This window comes from Polypterus senegalus, chromosome 13 (genome assembly GCF_016835505.1).
Source record: "Polypterus senegalus isolate Bchr_013 chromosome 13, ASM1683550v1, whole genome shotgun sequence".
Taxonomy (NCBI): Eukaryota; Metazoa; Chordata; class Cladistia; order Polypteriformes; family Polypteridae; genus Polypterus; species Polypterus senegalus.
In genome coordinates, this window is record NC_053166.1 from 51,345,070 (window position 1) to 51,366,243 (window position 21,174).

General features: G+C 40.5%; 1 protein-coding gene across 2 annotated transcripts in view; it reads right to left on the bottom strand.

The window, feature by feature from the left end:
* Window positions 1-21,174, bottom strand: part of dpysl3 (dihydropyrimidinase like 3) — a 132,686-nt gene that overhangs the window by 82,622 nt on the left and 28,890 nt on the right. Inside the window, exon 1 of one of the 2 annotated variants that reach the window (XM_039775018.1) lies at window positions 15,468-15,682. The exons of the other annotated variant lie outside the window; for it this stretch is intronic. Within the exon in view, the coding sequence (XP_039630952.1) occupies window positions 15,468-15,506 (39 nt within the window). The 5' untranslated portion in view covers window positions 15,507-15,682. Of the gene's footprint in view, window positions 1-15,467; window positions 15,683-21,174 lie in introns of those variants that run through there. 2 annotated transcript variants of the gene reach the window in all.

A 21,174-nucleotide genomic window follows, 5' to 3' on the forward strand; every position in this document is an offset into this window, starting at 1 on the left:
GCTAGATTAACTCCTGAGTTGTTCAGACACATCAGTCTGTGAGAATACCACTACAGTGTGTTAGAAAAGCCCAAGGGAAACTCGATCAAAACAGAAAAGAACATTCAGATTCTACAAACAAGCAAGCTGGGAATCTAACCAAGATCTGACATAAGAGACATTTATCCAACCTCAAATGGGAGACAGACGTCCATCAGCAAGTAGTAAAGCTAGCTTGGCTGAAGCCCACCTATCCCACAAGCCTGGTGTTTTTATCTTGGCGCATCATTATTTACCAAGCCATTCTGCCACTCTAAGTGAACAAACCAAAATGAGATCACGTCTAGTTTTGGGGTGGCTGGTGCCATGCAGGATCAGAAGTGCACTACAGTCCAGCTGGAGGCTAGGAAAATGTGAACCGCGCATGAGGAAATGTGAGCTTGAAGTGAGCAGCTCTAGTGCATGACAATGAAAGTACTGTTTCATCACTCACCCCAGTGCTGTAGGAGTGGTCATGTCATCACGGGCGTCTTAATCAAGTTAAAAAGTAAAAAATATCCAGTGGAATGTCACGGCATGTTGTGCCAGAGCAGAAAATGAAGTCCCTGCTTTGTAGCGCCACAAGTGGCCAGTTCAGGCAGACTGTTGCTTTATTTCAATGGGCACCTGTTCGGCTAAACAAGCTGCACATTGCAGACTGTGTGCTTCACCTCCATGCACACTTAACACTTATTTTCCTTCTCTTCTACTTTAACAGATTTTTCCACACACATTTGACAGAATCTACAGAATGATGTTATTCTGTTATTATGTGACCTGGGGCCAACATTCACATTCTTAACATTATTTAGTTGGACAAAAGATGTAGCATCCTTCTGGTTTCAGAATTAGAACATAGAAAACCACCAGGTGGCACACTTTCACAGTAAAGTCAATCCTCAATACCTGGTCTGATGTGTAAAGTGACGCTTAGAGGCAACAGCCTCACCTCACACAGTTACTCTTTTAAAGGTATCCTAGAGGAGTTATGCAGTATTACTAGGGGCCACAGTCCATCACAGCTGGGCCTTCCAGTGATGAAGAAGGATGACATGTCCCTGAAACTGACACTAAGCTGGCCTCAGCCTGCCTCGTACTATAATTAAAAATGCTGGGAAGCTTGGTGTCCACCAAAAGTGATAGGAAACATCTCTGCAAGATGAAGAATGTTTATCCTGTTATGACAAAAGGGCATGCTTTATACAGAAGAGCAAGGAGAAGACTTTTTATGATCATAATAGTCAATGCACATGCAGATCTGTTGCCCACACCAAATCTTAAGATAAGCATTTCTACAGGCATTTGTTAATATGAATAATCAAATTAATCATTTTAACAAAGCATTGATGTCAAAATAATGGCAGGGATTCTGATGTGCTAACCAATCGAGCATTAGATTGAAGAGGTGGCTTATAACAACAGATCAGTGTCACTATGAGCAGCAAACATTCTAAACTCCAGCACATGAGCTAACATCCATCTATTATCCAACCCGCTATATCCTAACTACAAGGTCACGGGGGTCTGCTGGAGCCAATCCCAGCCAACACAGGGCACAAGGCAGGAAAAAAACCCCGGGCAGGGTGCCAGCCCACCATAGGGCACACACACACACCAAGCACTCACTAGGGACAATTTAGGATTGCCAATGCACCTAACCTGCATGTCTTTGGACTGTGGGAGGAAACTGGAGTACCCGGAGGAAACCCACGCAGACACGGGGAGAACATGCAAACTCCACGCAGGGAAATGAATCCAGGTCACCTAACTGCGAGGCAGCAGTGCTACCCACTGCGCCACCGTGCTAATTTTAAGCTTGGACCACAAAACTTTTAAAACTGTTTCTTAGCAAGCACCTATGGGCCAAGAGTAACCTACATTCCAAATTTCAAGTCCCAAGTCCTCACGGTTCGTGATGAGTGAGTCAGTGGCATTTGGCTTTTACAGGGGGTCCTCCGGTTACGACACAGTTCCGTTCCTACAACAGTGATGTAATCCGAATTTTGGTGTAAGTCGAAACACACTCTAGCCTAAGTCACTTACCTATCTTAACACATTTGCAAAATCATAATCTAGAACATAAAAACACAAAATCTAAGCCAGAGAAAAAAGAAAAGGACATAAATATACTGTACTGTAGTAACAGAAAAAATGAGTGTAAAAAAATCCTTACCTTTATTCTTTCTCATGTCTCAATTTTTTTAAGTTTTTATGGAAGTGAGCGTTGTAAACTCGAAACATTGTACGTTGTAACCTGAGGACCCCCTGTATATATTATTTATATATCTATATATATATTATATATATATATATATATATATATATATATATATATATATATATATATATATATATATATATATATATATATATATATATAGAGAGAGAGAGAGAGAGAGAGAGAGAGAGAGAGATTTAAAGGCTACAGACTTTATCAATGACACTTTTAACACCTGAACAGAGCATCACCAAGTACGTGCAGCAATAGAAACATCATGGTGGGTGCAGAGCATGCACACAGTAATACCGTAAAGCGGGGAAAGGCAAAAGTAATAATTGACCCAATATGATGTGCCCTCAGTATTTGTTCAATATATTTTCTTAGGATGTTTGTGCCCAGGTCATCAACACTGATCGAACTTGACACTCAGTCCAACACTGCTCGCTGCCTTCTTCACAACTAATGCCACTGCATGCCCTGTTCCTACTACTTGTTAGTCGAATTCTGTCTTCAATGTGTGGATTGTCCAGTGCAATATCAGAGAAACAGGGTGCTTTCAAATTTCATCTGTCATTAAAATAGCAGGGGGCAATTTCATGCATTTTCTAATATCTATAATGTATTGTTTTTTTAAAAATGAGGCAGTCTGTGTGGTTCATTGTTTGCAGGATTATCTGTGGAATTATCTATAGGATTGTAGGATTAACTGTGACCCACAGTGATTGAACTGGACACGCGTGGCTCAGTCCAACAGCCTACAATGGCGACTTTGGACACACACACACACACACACACAAGCTCCTGACTAGGGTTATTTTGAGTTACTGTCAACACCAACTAACCAGTCTGGATATTAAATGCAGTTAAACTCATTAGAGGTCACCTATCAATCAAAAAACTGCATATTCAATTCTATGTGAATCCACAAGTATGTATATAGGTATATACAGGTATATATTTACAAAATAAAAATGGTTTTAGTCAGTCATTTTCTAACTCGCTTAGTCCTGAACTGGGTCGAGGGGGGGTGTTGGAGCCTGTCTCAGTCAGCAGAGGGCTCAAGGCCGAAACAAATCCTGGAGAGGGTACCAGTCTATTTCAGGGCGAAAACATACACACAACCGAGGCAATTTAGTATTGCCAGTCCACCTAACTGGCATGTCTTTGGACTGTGGGAGAAAGCTGGAGCACCCGGAGAAAACACACAAAAGACATGGGGAGAACATGCGATCTCCACGCAGGGAGAACATGGGATGTGAACCCTGGTCCTCTAACAGCGAGGCAGAAGCACTACTACTGAAAATGGTTTTGCTCAAAAAAAAAAAGTGATATCATTAATGCCAATAATATATGAATTTTTACTACTGTATATATTTGCGAATAAGTTCTCTCATGGATAAGTCGGGTGTTGATTTTACAGTATAATTTCTGCCATTTTATAATGTTGGTCGTATAAGTCAAATGCTGAAAACTCACGCTATTGGTACAAGGGATTATGATATGTTAACACCCACCTAAGCGAGTACCCATGGAGCACACACTGCCTTTTTTTTCTATGTGGGTGCGGCAATGCGCTGTATCAGCGCGTTCTCATAACCTCTCTCTCTCTATTGTGCCTATGTGACCACACGGTAATACCCGAACTATTCCGAAGCAACATTTGCTCTGATTTGTGTTTTTTTGTATCTCACACCCTCATACACCTTTATCGTAAGAGCATCCCTTATCTATGATGCAGCATTCGATCAGAAGAAAATATGAAGTTGGTTTTAAATTAAACGTTGTTGAAGTAGCAAAAAAAAATTGGTAACTGCGCTGCTGCAACAAAATTCGATGCGTCTGAGAAACTAATGTGAGATTGGAGGATTTAAAAAAAAAATTAAGTGTCGCAGTTTTGAACGGGCGTATAAGTCGGGGTCTGATTTTATGATTACGTTTTCAGGTTTCAAGACCCGACTTGTACGTAAGCATATACGGTAATAAACCATAGATTATGTGATATAGCTAGACTAAGAAAAAAGTGCCACACCCCAATTACCAATTTTTTTATAGTGCACAAAAAAGTCGCTGTTAAGAATATGTTTAAAAGACAGAGTTCATTGAGGGTGAATGTTTGAGTGAGTAAAAGAAACCATTAACTTTTACTGTCTTTTGTGCTTGTAGATACTTATTCAAGTGAATAATGTAATGGATAACTTCTTTTTCTTAAGGGTTTGATGCCAATATAGATTTGTGATGTGTAGCAAATTTATATCAGTTTTGAATGATAGTTGCTGCTTACGAGACCTGTCCTGCCCTCCGGTAGAGAGTCCGTCTGTAATTTCTGCAACTTACTAACAGCCAACAGTCATTTTCCATTAATCACTGTCGAAAAAGCCAATTTAACTCCACTATGATTCAATGTTGCATAACGATAAAATGTGAAAACGTCCAGGGCATGAATACTTTTTATTGGGCACTGTATTAGAAACCCCACCAGTGCAGCAACCCTACCAATCCAAATGCCTTCTGTGGTCCATAGCCCTTGAAGAATATTAGGTGGCTACACTCCAGACTCATAGGATTAAAATCAAGCCACAGAACAATAAGCCTTGGCAGACATCAAAAATTGCAAAAGTGCTAGAGAATGCCATGTAGTAACCATGAATGACTGTAATCAGGGGCTACTAGCATCACAGACCAGCCTGTCATGCAGGCGGCACCCTTTAAACATAAAAGGCAGAATTGGAGCCTCAGTAAGTGTGTCGCTTTAAGTGCTGCTGTTAAGCCAGGACAAGAGTGTCAGAGTAAAGCTGGGAAATCAGCCAGGGCACCCCAGCAGAACTAAGCTTTGCAACAGCAGCATTATAGGATGGGGGTGATGCCCTAAGAAACGGCTCGCCGTTGAGCTTTGTTTAGATCTCTAGTGGGCCCGCAACTACTAACGAGTAAAATGAGTGATTCACTAGCATGTATCTGTCAAATGCATACCACGGAGAAAGGAAGTACCTATCACAGGGGGTAAATGGTAACTCAAAATTATTCACATGGCTGCCCGGAGCATTCTGGCCTCAGTTCCCACGCAATTATTGTACACAACAGGCTGAAGCAATCACATCCAGTTGAAGTATGTGCAGGCATCTTCATGTTGGTACTTCTGCCTGGACTAGATACTGTTAGGAATTAAGTGACTTAAAAAAGCTGGCACCAAGACCAATTTGAGGAGGTAAGCATGAAAAGTGATTTTGCTAAGGAAGTTTGAAAAAACTGGCAAAAATGTGGAAATTTAGAAAGAACATACCTAAATGAGCAAACAAACTTGTTTGGACAAAGTAAGCTAAATTCAGCAACCAGAATAACCAAGACTCCTAACAAAAAATAAACTCAAGTTAACACATAAAAGGGTTGATTTTAGAATCCCAAAGTTGGCATAACATATATGCTGCACTGCCATCTTAAAAAGTCAACATGTGATGAACGAAAAAAAATCTCACAGTGATATCACTGCCATAATATCATAAAATAAGTAAATAACTTAAAACTCAAATAACAACTCAAAATTCTGCATAGACGTGATGAAAATCCTACAAATACTAAGATTCATGACAGAAAGCAGTTAAATAAAACAGAGCAGATTCATATCATAACATTCTTAACCCACTTAATCTAACGTAGGGTTACCAATCCTGAAATTCATTTATTACAATATAATAAAGGAATGGAAATTAGATTTAGAACCACTGTTTTCTCAAATCCATAGATTTAGCTACCAAATTAAAGTTCAAAATGAAATGAAAAGGGTTTTGTAGGCTTAGCATTGTGCTATTTTCTTTCCTTTTTTAGGTGTGTTCACATAAAATGCCATGGGAATCTCCTGTGATGTCTGTCTGTCTGTCCACATTAAACTATTCGGCTCCCTCTGAAACAGTTTTTTGAAATTTGGCACACTTGTTCATCAGGGAAATTTGTCAGGGACAGTTCTCCCATTGAAAAGCATTGGGGGATTTGCCAACTTATCTGGCTTAAAATACAGAAACATTCTGTGTGACTTAATACTGATCAGTTTACTGTTTCAGACTTAATTTGAGAGAGGTCACTTTGTAGCAGTGCTACGTAACTATAAATATTTATTTATGTTCAGTGATTCTTTGTACCAGCCCTTTTGCATGCATATGAATGAGAATGTATATACAAAGGTTTTTATTCCATTAACAGGAGACGGATAGCTCACAAGCTCTCCTAAATCCTGGTGAAGTTAGAATTAGTTTTCTAATTATAACAACAGGAAAATTGATAAAATGCTTTTACTCTTAATCCTAAGAGTTGGACTAAAAATTGCATCACTCTGAGAATTTTGAGCAAGTTAATATCATTTACTGCACTGAGGTGCTTGATAAATACAGGCCCAGGTTTCTGCCTTATCTCCATTATGTGCTTGCATGTAAATGCACTGAATGATAACTGGGTCAAAGATCTGCCAGTGGGGCCCGAGGACATCACATGGAAGGCAGTCAAGGACAGTGCTGAAAATTTTCCTAGCAACTATAGAGCACCAAACTACAGTATGTCCAGATAATTGACAGCATGCTCCAAGCATACAAAACCATGAAGTTTAACGTGCTGTTAAAGATTAATTTTCTGCATTCGCACTTGCAGATCGTTCCTGCTAATTTGGTACAGCCAGTGACGCACATAGTGAAAGATTTCACTGGGACATTGTGGTGATGGAAAAGCAACATCTGGACAAGTGCAATCCATTAATGCTCTCTAACTATTACTGGACCTTGAAACAAGAATCACTAGATGCTGAGTACAAGTGAAAATCAGTGAAAATGTTTTTAGGTCAGTTGAACTAATACAATGTGTCTTTACCATTAGGCAACTAATCTCTATATATAATCTTTATTTGGATCCTGATCTTTGTTTGTCCGTGAATGAATTAGAAGAAGCACTAGATGGCAGTAGAGAGACAGCTAAAAAATAGGCATTGCATGAAGAATCTCGTCCAGGGTTATACTACTGAAGACTGTAGTACTCCAGCCACACCTCAAAACACAGACATTCAAACTAAACAAATTGTTGTGCTTTAAATTAACTAAAGACATCTTCATTTAGATCTTGATCTGTGTTTGTCCGCGAATTCCACGCATGCGTAGACCACCTTCCAATTTAGTACGTTGTTGTTACTCACGGATGTCAACAATGTGCCGGAAAAACGAAAGGGGTGGTGGACAGTGTTACGCTGGTTAGCTCCTGAGGCCTGGTTAGAGAATGAGATTGCCGAAGATAAAAGGTACGTGCCTACGTAACATATGAATGAAAGAAAGACAGTGGGTAAAATGAATGACAACGTAACAGCACGTTCCGGAAATAATTATTGAACATTGTAGCCGGCGAGTGCTGCGCGTCTCACAGTTGTATCGTGGCTTACTCACATGTCAGTGAAGTGATCCCTATTTATGCTTTAAAGAGCCTGGATACCTATGTGTCCCCCTTTTATAACCATTGCTCCGTGTATATTGCCTTACTCTTTGGATTGCCACAAAGCAACCTGCGAGATTGGAGAAAGGTTGAGAAGACATCGTGAGAGGAAACGACAGCGTCGTGAAAACAAGACGGACTGTGAACGGACAGAAGCAGAAATGCTCCTACACCACCACATAATTACTATTCAGACAGTGATTCCGAGTAGGCCGTACCTATCGAATCAGTCCAAGAGTTTTCTTTTGTAATTTTGTTTCCCTTATAAAAAATCATAATGCTGTGCGACGAAGGGCCCAGTTCACGACTGGCAGCCGCGTTTAAACAGGGAGCCCTTCACAGACAACTTTAACACACGCAACGTAGTTTGGTGCACATGGCTAGTCACACTAAATTCAAGTTAATTTCATGTTTCTCCAACTTTCTACAAGTTGACTATCATGCTCACCAAAAAAGTTTCAAGAAGCAAAAAGCCTGAAAAAAAATTGTCTAGTTATATTCGTTTAAAATGAATAAAAATCCAAAATCAGGAAAATGACAAAATATTTCCAAAGTGCTGTACTGTTCAAAAGCACAATAAAGTTCATGTGATAAAAATGTAAATAATGATTTTTTTTTTATTTATAGTTAAAATAATCTGTTAAATTGTTTCGCTTTGAAATTGTTCATCAATGCCAAAACAATGCAAATACTGTACACTAAGATTCTGTGTTGTAACACAAAGTCCATGAATGGATTTTTGTATAGCCATTAGGATCATCTGGGAATGGGAATTCATATCAGTCAACAGGAAATAAAAGAAACAACCTATCTGGAGAGCCTGCTTTGTGTCAAGGAGCTGGAGATAGTGGAAACAGAGCGTATCTACAATTAAAAATCCAATGAGAGTTCAAAAGTCCAGTAATCACTGGAGTGACATTCGTGGGTTTAAGAGGTAGTTAACCTGGCAACCTGTGCCTCTGTTTGGAAGCTCCCTAGTGAGTTTAGGGAGAATATTCAAAAGTAGAACTACGAGAATATGCCAGTCATTGACTACTAATCATTTAGAGAAAGGCCAGAAATGAAATCATAATCAAGAGGTTACATTTTCTACAGCAAAAGCACTTTCTTTGCTATGGCAAAAAGATGGTTGCATGATCTGTGGAGCGAGTCGGTCTGACCTACTTGCATTTTGGAACAAAGTACGTGGCACACCAGGGCCCATAGCACTTTATTGCTCTGACACCATCAGACATTATTAAATAAAGTTCAGTTTGAATTAAAAGGAAATAAAAAAAAGGCTACCTATCCGTTAAGTTCACCTGAATGTGAAAGGTGTGGCAGCACAGAGGCGGACCTTTCTAGCAACCCAAGCAGTTGCTAAGCAACCTAATAAGTGGCTTTCATTTCCCAGTCATCTCCTTTTCTCTTTCTGTTGTTCCATGAAATTTCTGTACGAAGGCAGAGACTCATTACTGCGAGAGGAAAAGGTCCCATGTGTCATCTCTAACCAAGCCCACCCCCAGCTACACCTTTGATATGCAGAATAAGGGGCGCCTCTGTAATGTCTCCATGTGCCACTTAGCAGAGACCGAGGAAATGGAAACACAGCAGAGCAGCGAGCAGATAACCCAGACGGTAGATTGTTCTTCAAAAAAAGACAATGGGAACACCCTAATAGATGTGAATATTGCCCCCTCTAAGGTTTTAATTTAAGTAACTTTTACATTTCTTTGGAGTCAATCACCTTCCTTGGATATCACTGTAAATCAAGTAAGAGGGTAGTTTTAATGAACCTGCCTGTGACATGACAAACTGAAAATTACTGAACCAGTTAAGCACCAAATACTACTTACAAAAGGGTATTTACTTATATAAAAAAAAAGTTTCTTGGAACGCACTAAAATTATTAACAGATTTCTAAACAAGGTTTCCTTTTTTCAGCACATCTGGGAGCTAACTAAAACATCTCATCATTAATGACACACTGCTGTACTGTAAATGTCAATTCCAAGATTAAGTTAATGCTTTTGTACTGTAAATGAAAAAAGAAAATGCTATTTCATTTACAACAGTCTGGGGTTTTGTTCAGGGTTGGCTTCTGCCTTGTGCCCTTTGATGCCAGGACAGGCTTCAGTTCACAACTTCTCTGTAATAAATGGGTTCAGGAAATGGTTGAATGGATGAAAATAACAGGAATTTGATCTTCTGGGATTTGACTCATTTTACTCTCCTCGGTTAAGAACTTAATGGACTGTAAATGGTACAATTATATGGCATATTATATTATATGACAGCATGGTGGTACAGTGGTAACTCTGCTGCCTCGTAATAAGGAGACCAGGATTGATGTCCTTGGTGCTCCTTGCAGAGTATTAGCATGTTTTCTTCGAGTCTACATGGGTTTCCTCACTAAATCCAAACACATGCACGATAGGTGAACTGGCGTTGCTAAAATAGCCCTCTATAAATATTCACCCTGCAATGGACTGGCACCTTGTCCTGGTGTTGATTCATGGGATAGGCTCCAACTACCTTGTAACGCTGTCCTGAATGAACATATACAGATAATATGAATAGATAATACATAGTAATGTATGGGTCAGGTCAAGCTGGGTGTTATCTTGCATTCTTTGTTGAGAGCAACAAGCAAGTTTGGGTACAAAATGGATGGATGGATATGCTACACTAGTGTGGCAGTGTTTAGCACAAATGTCTCCCACTTCCAAAGTCCTGAATTGAATTCTGGACTACACAGGTTCTGTGTGGAGTATGCACATCCACCCTATATCTGCATTTTTTTTTTACTTCATGTGGTCTAGTTTTGTCTGAGCACCCCAGACATATGAAGGATGGACTAAATGACTGAGGCTGTGCCTTGTCATGGACTGGCACCCCAGCCAGGGCTGATCCCTGCCATAGACTCAATGCTGCTAGAACTGGCCCTTCTTCTTCTTCTTCTTGTTATACAGTAGGTGGCCTTAAAGGTCTTAATTAATAATCAATATGTCGCTGTGATTTGTGATTTAAACTCCTTTACTGACATTTATGCTATATTTTTTCTCTAGAGAGACATATAGCTTATATATAGCTTATAAACATATTAAAGAATTAGCTAGTGATTGCTATAAAAAGGGCATTTTACTTGAAGTTAAACATTATATGAAAAAAATAGTTGTGGGAAACTAAGGAAGAGATAAAGACAAAGGATACAATTAAGGATAAGCAACAATGGCCTGTCTGGTCCACGGACACTTTTATATAATGGTCCCTTGCAGATTTTTCTAAACAAACAGTAGGGAGAGATGAGGACGTTATTTATCTCTTCCTATTCAATTAGAACTCTTAGTCAAAGAATGTGCCTATTTTTAATTGAACTAAATTGTTACCCAAACTTTGGATGAAGCTGAAAAGAGCCAGTACATGCAGTTATCAATGCTTGATGGTTGTTGCTCAAGGCACACAGCCTCCTCTGTTATGCCAGCCAGCTATGTGACGTGTTTCGGAAGCCACCTAGGAAAGCCTATGGAGTTCAGCGGATTACCCATCTTCATTTAAATGGGCGTCAAGTGTTTTATCTGTTGTCAATTTCGGTGTCAAGAACCATTTTTCAATGAGCAGAATGCATTATGTCCACATAGTTGAAGGGACAAATCATATGGTGCCATCATATACTCAGACAAAGCACTTTAAAGCAAGTAGGATGGTATCCACGGATAATGCTAAATGAAACATTTACTGGTTTTAAGTGATAAATGAGCACTACAAGTTTATCAGAAATATTGCTAAAGTTCAGCCACAGTGGCGTCATGGGTGAAACAAAGATCCATTCAAAGACCATCCAAGAATGGGAACAGAATAGCCGTGAAAATGTCTGATAAAATTCTTGTGAGCTAACAGACAAGCTACAGGCAGTCAACTAATAACCCGAGAACAACCATCATACCTGAAGACAGAACAAGAATGTACAGTTCATCATACCTTTTCACAAACTGCATACGGCAGCCAAAAACGCACCTGAGGTCTACCCTAAAAAACCAGAATGCATGTTGGTAGTGAGCTGAGAAATGTACGAAACAAAAGAAATAAACATGTATTGCCTGATGTGATGAATCCTGGTTCTTCTTGATAACACAATGACTGGAGGACATGATGTTGTAATATCTCCATGAGCCCATGGACCGCAGGGCCAAACAGTCATGTGAGTTTAATGGTGTAGGTATGTTTTATGGACCTCTTTATACAAGCAGAGCAGCATTTGAATAGCACAGGATATCAGAACAGGTGCATCCCATCATGGCAGCAGTGTACCCAACAGGATATTGGACCAAGAGCAAGGGAAAGTACTAAAATGGGTTTAGGGAAACAAAAAGAGAATCCATCTTAATGCAGTGGCCTCCTCAGTGACCACAGCTCATTCCATCTAAATATTTGTGGGATGAGATGGATCAACTATTTAAAGCAGTGATACTATCTTGTGAGAAAGGGAAACCAGACTTATATTTTTACCCCAATACCCAATTATTCCAGGGCAAACCTGCTAACTGGTAATGGTAATGATGATACCTTTGATAAATTGTTTAGTTAATGATCTGATGAATCTGGGCTGTTTGAAAGGCACTAATGACCAAATCACTACAGCTTGATGTACCTAATAAAGTAGCCACTTAGGCATACCATATATAAAATACAGCTAAACGTGGTGAAGTGTTCAAAGCACTCAAAGCAGTTTGTGGGCACTCGCATATATATGCTAGGACTGTAAATTCTGGGGTTCTCCAGCAGTCCAAAGATTGTGTGAGGGTGGGCATTTGGGTGTACCATGAACTGAGTGAACACAGGCCAGCAAATTGACATCCACAGGACTGCGAGTAATTTTGGTCAGCACACCACAATGAAACAGAGCAGAATCCGAAGCTGTTCATCCATGGATTGAAGGGCATGTCCTTCTCTGAAAAGCAAAGCGACTTGAACCTCTTTAGTCTTGAACAAGAACACCTTCTACTTGAAATGATCACAGACATCAAGACTGTCCCTTGGCATATGCAATATTAGGCATATGCCAAGAGCACATCACTCTGACATGACAATATGCATTTAGTGTCAGCAGTCCATCCTTACACCACCCGTATACATAAAACAGCAGAAAAGGAGTGATAATGCAAGTAAAGATGGATGTACAAGTCCAAAGTGATTTTAAGGGTACTTGGAGTACAAACATCAGGGCAATGTTTTAGTCCACAAAGACTGCACTCTCCATTATTCCATCAATTCTGAAATGCCATTGTGCAGCTGCCATCAAGCAGTGACCCTCATCAGCTACTATTCTGCCAACCCTTATTCTTTTCCTCATACTCTTTATATTAGGAATGGACTATCAAGGGGTTCTGCTCCCCACCCAAACACACTTGTGAAACCTCCACTTTACATCATTCTGTGAAAAGTATAAATAATCACATTTTGACAGAAGGTCTTCCTAACTGAACATAAATTTAAAATGTCCTTCCAGCCTCTTGTGTTGCCCAGAGTGACACTTATTCCCAATAAAATCCATCTGCATACTGAATACGATTCTTGCAAGGTGAGAACAGACCCATAATGGAAGGCCAGCCATAGCAGGTTGCACAAAGCCAGCCATACCATTCCAGTTTATAGACACCACTATTCAACTGAACAGATGGGGCACAGACACACTCTACACTCTAGCAGTTCAATCCAGGTAAGCTGGCAATGCTCTCCATAACGTTACCATGCCAACCTGGACATAACATCGGTTCAGTTCAAATTTGGGTCAAGGGGCACTGACTGATTGCAAGATGAGAGCCAACCATGAACAGGACACTACTGAACTGCATTGCACACTCATTCATATATCCATACTGACTCACTGAGGGCAAGCAGTCTCCAATCATACACACCTTTGGGATGTTGGAGGAAAAAATGAAGTAAACATGTTAAAATCCATGCAGACAACAGAAGAACACCAAACAGCCAAGGAATCACAGCTCCTTACAAAGGGTGTGGATCCATTATTAGGCAATCACTTCCATAAAACTGCAAGCATATCTGTAAAAGTAAAGTTCTTCTTGCATTAATCCCATGTTCAAATAGCTAATGACATAATTCTATTTTTTGTCTCTATAGTGGATTCTGTCCAGAAAGTTACCTTGACATGATTTCCTTCTTTCTGCGCCTGGTATTGTCAATTTCACAATTAACCATTACATCCCTGAGCCACAGGGAGTTCAAACATAACAGGTGTTGCCTTGAATGGCTTGTGTTGGGGGGTGGGTTGTACGGCACAGATCATCATAATCAGTCCCAAAGTGTGCCTCCCAGTGAATAGGAGCATTTCTTTGTGTGCTGCATGCAGAACCTCCATTTGGAGTCACGCCTGCTGCCCTGCCATCTCCACCAGCTGACTGACCCCATGTCTTAATCAATTCACAAAAGACAAAGGCTCCCAGGAGGCACAGTGCCCCCAACACACACACACATACCCCAGAAGGCAGGGGAAAACCCCCGCCACCGCCCCTCCTTCTCCAAGGCCCTGAGGCCTGCTCAGAAACCACAAAGGTGGTTGCTGGAGCTGCTGCCTCCATCCTTACTGGAATCCCTTGGCTGCGGTGGTTTGAGCCGCTCCCAGCTGCTGATGTGCTCTCAGCAACGCAGTTGTGCCTTTCTGGTCTTTGTTTAGCTCCTGCAGTATTTCCATGAAGGCTGGCACTTGGAAATCTGCAGCTGGTTATTCTGAAATCACGCCTGTCCACTTTGATTCTTTAACAGCCAGACGAGACTTTGAACGTGGCGGCGTGAGCGCCTTCATGTGACAAAAACGAGAGCCCAGCCTTCAGGCAGTGTCTGAGAGTGCAGAGCCTTTTTTTCATTGTAAAGATGACCATTTTTCCTTAGGGCATGCCCACACTGCCCTACATTTTATGCCAATGTGAGCTCATTTTTATCATCTTAATCTGAGGCAGAGTTCTTGCTTTTTCATAAAAAAATAGAAACTGCTGCAGAAAACTATGACAGCTGTACTAATTGCATTAAATGATGATAAGCGAGGATGTGCTTTGTGCTAAAGAAAACGCAGGACATTCATGGCAGGTGAGCTCCGTGGGTGCCCAGCCTGAATGAGACTGCAAAGGCTAGGACCTGATCACAATTTGAAAGCAGACAGGTAGCATTAGTAAATGCCATGTAAGTGCCCTAGCCTGAGGCAGCTCTCTAGTTGGCCATGCCTGCTTTTGTCTGGCACTGTCTGTGAAAAGGCGCTAACGAGAATCGACTCCCATTTTGTCTTCTGAATCAAGACAGCAGTCTGAAATTTAAGCGAATTGCAAGGCAGACACGAATATTCAAATTCTTCAGATCTGTCCGCCCAAAAGATGCTGAAAATCACAAAGATGGAGGGTGCGCCTAGCGACTGGGTGCCTATCCTCCTGCCTTCCTCAACAAAGCTCACTGGCACCCTGGGCGAGATGCGGAAAAGATAAGGGGCGATCAGACAAGGTGGGGGTACCCGGTGCGGGATGCACTGGTGGGAGGGGGCAGCCCACGCCCTGCGGTCTCCTCGACGAGCGGCCACGCTAAATCCGTCTTTTATTTAAAGTGCGCAGCGCACAAAACGCGGCGTGGCAGACCAAGTCAAGCAAGGTGACAAGCAGACACGCAAATCTACAAAACAAACAGACGCAGAGAACAGCGTGAGCATCCGCTCCTACACCCCTCTTTACACACGGCGTACAAGGGTTTCCAATATTTTCTAATAATAAGAAGCAAGACTCACGGTGATCCGGGGGATGTTTTTCTTGCCCTGGTAGGACATGGCTGCGTACAAGAGATGGGTCGGCTTCTTTCACTGTCCCCCTGCTGTCTGGATGGCAGATAATAAAGGAGTGGGCTTCCTCTCTGTGTCTGTACAATGGAGACCCCCTCCCCTCCCTCTGCGTTGGCTGCGACTCTCAATAACAGGGAGCGCTCGCTGGATGCGCCGGACTCCTCCCTCCGCGGATGACGTGAAGCAGAGTAGCCGCTAGGGGGCTCCCGAAGCCAAGCAGCGCGAATCTCTCTGCAGTAGCGAGCGCCTTTGTACGCATGCGTCGGTGTTCACCACCTTTCCACTGAAGAGACGACCGAAGGAACAAAGTGACTGAGAGGATAAGACAGGCACATCAACTGTCATTTCGCGGATTGGCCAGAATCTTTTGAACAATTATAAATAAAGTCCGAAGAGAATAACTGTGAAACAGAAATAATAAATTTAAAATAAGCATACTGCTAATATCTACAATAGTCCTTCAGGGATGAAATTAAACAAAGTACTGTAGCCATTTAGTACAGAGAAAAGAGGGCAGCCCTCTATAGTGAGCATATGCCCAAAGTACAAAATCTTGCATATATATATATATATATGTATTTATTTTTTTTATTTTCTTGCATATATATATATGTATTTATTTTTTTATTTTTTAAAGGCATAGGCAGTTTACGTGTCTGCTGAGTCACATACTGATTTAAAGTGGGCATTCAACCAGCAGCGTTGTGGTTTACACTACAGTATCTTAACAATTAGGCTATACAGCCTGTCAGTTGCCGACTTTATACTTGGTAAGGTGTGCAAAATATTTACAAAGAGGTTGAAATATATGCATATGTTAGGTATTTCTTAATCAAATATGGATAACAAGTTATACACACAGTATTATTAAGTTTGTAGACAAACTCACAGTGCTAGGGATGATTAAAATGGGGATGAGTCTGCCTACAGAGTAGAGGTATATAAATGAATTGAATGCTGCTCCAAAAAGAACCTGGCACTGAACAACCTTAAAACACATCAGTTAAGATCAGTTCAGAAACAGATCTTCAGTTTTTGAAGGCAGAGAAAAGACCTCGCCCCATTACATATTAATGGGGACAGGCATCCATATTTCCAAGGACATCACCTGGACATTAAATACTACATCACTGGTGAACAAGGCACATATGCAGCTCTGCTTCCTAAGGACACTGAGGCCAATTTGTCTGTGCAGCTTCTGGTGTCCTTTTATCGCTGCTCTATAGAATGCATCCTAACGTGGAATCTCAAGGTGGGACGATAACTGTTCAGAGGGTCATTAAATCAGTCCTGAAAACTGCTAATACGCACCTCCCCGCACCAGAGGACATTTATACTTCCCTGAGTTTCTGCTGGGTGACAAACATCATTAAGGACCCGTCCCAACCTGGCCCTCATTTTTACACAGCTACCTTCTGGAAGACACTATAGGTCTTTTAAGGTTTGCACCTCCAGGCTCCTGAAAATCCTTTACCCCATTGCAATCAAAATACTGAATTTTGCTTTGCGGAGATCTTTATTCTCATAATATCTTCTAATACATAATGATGCATTTGTACACACACTCATACTGCTTCCACTGTTCTTATGTTAACGTCCATTGCTGGCCATTGTGGGCTAGGAGTAATTCTTGTAAATACTATGTGAAAAAGTTACAATGTGTAACAGTACCATGTACAATGATCACAATAACAGCAGACTGTGCAATATTGACAATACATTTGTACTACTTTATTCTTTATTTCTTAGGTGTATTATTTCATTCTTTATCTGTTAATATTATTTGTCTATTCGAATCATCAGAGATGGCATCTTAATTTTGTTTAACTGTTGTGCAAGAGAGAGACTGAGCGAGGAGTCCGAGTGTCTGTACTTACAAGTGTCCTGGATAAAAACCAAGATTCAGGCCTTTAATGACCTCTTGGGCACAGCCATCGGCAATGTGTCTGTCTGTGGAGTGAATGTTGAGTGGTTTACTTACTTCGGCAGCAACATTCATGTCTCTGGTGACTATTCCTATAAAGCCAGTAGATGGACTGGAAGAGCATGAGGGGGTCATGAGGTTGCAGGAAAGGGGTGTGTGGTGCTCCCGATATCTATGCAAAAGGGTGAATGTCCACATCTTTAGAGTCCTGGTGCTTCCAATGGATGCTATCCAGTGACCTGAGACAAGGACTGGACTCCTTCAGTACTGTGTCTCTTCGGAGAATCCATGGGTACCGCTGGTTGCGCATGGAGTCCTGAATGAGGCACATTGTCTGCATTGTGAGGGAGCGTCAATTATGGCACTACTGCCATGTGCCCAATTACCCAAGGTGATCTGGCTCAAAGGATCTGGCCAAGCATTTGGACCAGGCCAAGGGGACATTCAAATAATACCTGGCTGCAGCACATTGATGGTCATTTCTGGAGGATGGGACTGAAAGAATGAAGACCTCTTCAACCCTTTTAAACTCAGCCTCATTTATTTCCATTTTGTGCTACTTTGATTAGCTACCATTTCACCATTCTTCATTCAATATTTATGTTCTACCCCTCAAAATTAAGGTCAGAATGTTTACACCCGGAGAATTAGTTATGTTGCACACATACATTTCAGCAGAATAAGTTGCAAAATTCAGTACGGTGTTAGCAGAAAATCCACATTAAATAGTATTCCTATTTCCATAGGTGTTGGAATAAACTTCCAAACACTATACAAGTGTCAGTGAATGTGTAAGAAACACCCAGAAAAAAACTGTTAGAAATGATTTACAAGTAACATATCTTGTTTTACTGTTTTTAAGCATTAAAAAACAACAGGATCTTTTTCTCCACTTTTACTGTTTTCAGATAAGTATCCATAACAGGATACACATCCATTATTAAAAACTCATGACCTATGTATAATGTTGAAGGGCAGATCTCACTTTATCAAAATATATACACTGTAGTTGGTAAAGAAATTGTACAGTGTACCCAAATGCTAACACCAATAGTTGCAAGATTTAGAAACATCTTTACAAAAATATTCTGAAATACAGAAAGTCAAATGAGGTGCCCTTTGAAAGTGGAAACAGCCCTCTCATTTAGAAGATAATTGTCTGTTTGTCAAATTGTACGCAATTACATCAGGACGTTCAAAAAAGCCTTGGCGGTTGGGTGCAGGTGTTGCTGTGATAGAACAATTTGCCATCTTTGAGAAAGAACAGAAAAACATCACAATGAGGTATAAGGGTATACTATACAACATTGTATTTTAATGGCAAAGCGCTATACATTAATTAAAGCAATGAGTAAGTGAATTACTTTTTGCAGTTCTTTTAAAAAGTTTGCAGTATTGTTTGGTCCCGTCCACCGATGGGTCTAAAACAATGGGGCTGAGTTTAAAGGGTTAAGAATGCACAGCATTGCTGAATATTTTTTCAAAAACCCAATCACTTCTTTCAGCTTTTTCTCTAACAGACTGAATTCCCAGCATCTCAACTATCCAAGCATGAGCAGAATAAAGCAACAGCAGAAAGCGATTAAGTAATCTATTAAAAAAAGAATCTTTGAACAGCACAGTGCAGACCGTATACTTTTTCATCTTCTAAGGATTTATTTTAGGTGTGCCATGTTAAAGGGGTTGAATACTGATGCAACCAATTATTTTGTGTTTTATGTATATTTGCAATTAATTTGTACTACTTGTGTAGTATCTGTCAAACAGTAAAGCAACCGCAGCTCTTGAAACTGTCAATATATCCTGATAGCCAGCGATGAGACCTTGTCGGAAATTCGTAATTCCAGAAGACCCTGCCCTATTTTAGAATAGTTTGTGTTTAATAGAAGTGTTATGCTGACATTATCAGAATGTGACTATGGTGGAGCAGTATACAGACACTGTGCTATCCTGTGGACACATCTACAACAAAGCAGGGGTTCCTATTACTAGATTTTTGCAACTGCACTGTAACGCTCCTTTCCACCAGCACACCCAGCCCTAAGTAAAATGGTTCTTCCAGAGACTTGTGGTCTTCAGCTCCAGCCCAGGAAAACTGCATGGGACCCAGGCTTTAATTTGCAGTACAGTGCTCATTGGCTAAGGCCAAGTTCACAAATAGGTGAAGAAGCCACCAGGATCATGATAGTATCTGAGATGATCATTGAAAAGCTTCTAAAGTTTGTGAAGTCACAAGGCAAAGGAGTCCATACGGCTTCTAATTTATATCTCTTCTGACGTTTTTTTTTTTATTTATAACCTGTGGACTACTGGTCCAATGTTTAAATCTAAAAGCAGGAGTGCCGGCTAATTCTAATGAATTACCCTAGAGCGGAGGATCTGGACACCCCTCTGCACTGTGTCCGAAGGGTACTCTTTGTAAGGTACTTGTGACAAAATGTTGAACAAGCACTCCTTGCAGTTTGAAACTATTCTTCCTTGGTGAGGAGCAGCCATAACGTTACCTTTTTAAGTTAGATGCTCTTCTAACTTACAGTATGAAAAAGCTACATGCACTGTATCTGCCTATGTGCAAACACCAGAAGCTGGTAAAAGAAAATGGCCATCTTACCTAAGGTTTGTCCTTGAGAGTTGTTAATAGTTATAGAAAATGCAGGTTTCATGGGAATCTGTTGGCATCGTAATGTGAGAGGTACATTTGTGTCAGGAGCTGTCAAACCAATTCCAGGTAACAAAGACATAATCATCATTTGTGCAACATAATTGAAGTGCTGCTGTTTCACTTTCATGCCCAGAGAGTGACTTTTTTGTCACTCACAAGTTCTCCCTGCCTTTCACTGTAAAGACAATTCATCTTCTCAGGCTTTACACACTCTGTCTTCAGTTGATTTATCAGTAATTGTATTCATACTAGATGTCAGTAATTGCTTAAATACTGTATGCTTGACAGTTCAGGTAGAGTGCTAATTTGAAATGTCTTTCGTTGAATTTCAGCATAAAGGCTTTCATCTGGAAGTAAACTTCCTTAAAGTGTAGCTGTCGGGTGGACAGAAATCATCTTTTATTATACAGATTCTACATACAGTACTAGCAAATTATCCCTAATTTTATTTCCCTAATTCACAAAATGAAAGCTAGCAGAACAGGCCACCACAACCTACCAGCATATGGAGCACACAAACACACCAGACTGTTATACCTGAGCAACTTAAAACAGGCATTTACCCGTCTATGACAGGGGATTCACATAAACACAGGTAGAACAAGTATGCTCCATGCATACTCTAATCTACAATTGAAACCTGGACCAAAGTGCTTAGAAGTGCAAATACCAAATACAGTACCAACCACCAAGTCATTTAAGTCTTCATTTATACTTTCTGTCTTTGAAGGCGACTCTCAGTGTGCGCCTTTACTTCACCTTATGCATCTCACACTCACACTTCCTCTTTCATCGAGTCACTGAAGCCAAAGTAACTAATCATATCAAAATCAAACTGACCAATCAGATTGCTCAGAGGGACTGGACACACAAACCTTAGTGATTTATTGTATATTGTAAGTAGATATTAATATTCTTAAAGGAAATATGATAAATTGTGATTAATATGCAGTAAATGTGTGTATATATATATATATATACACACATACATTAGTATATATAGTGCATATACTGTAAATATATATATATGTTATGGCCAAAACCCGAAATCATGTCCGGATTTGGCCGGC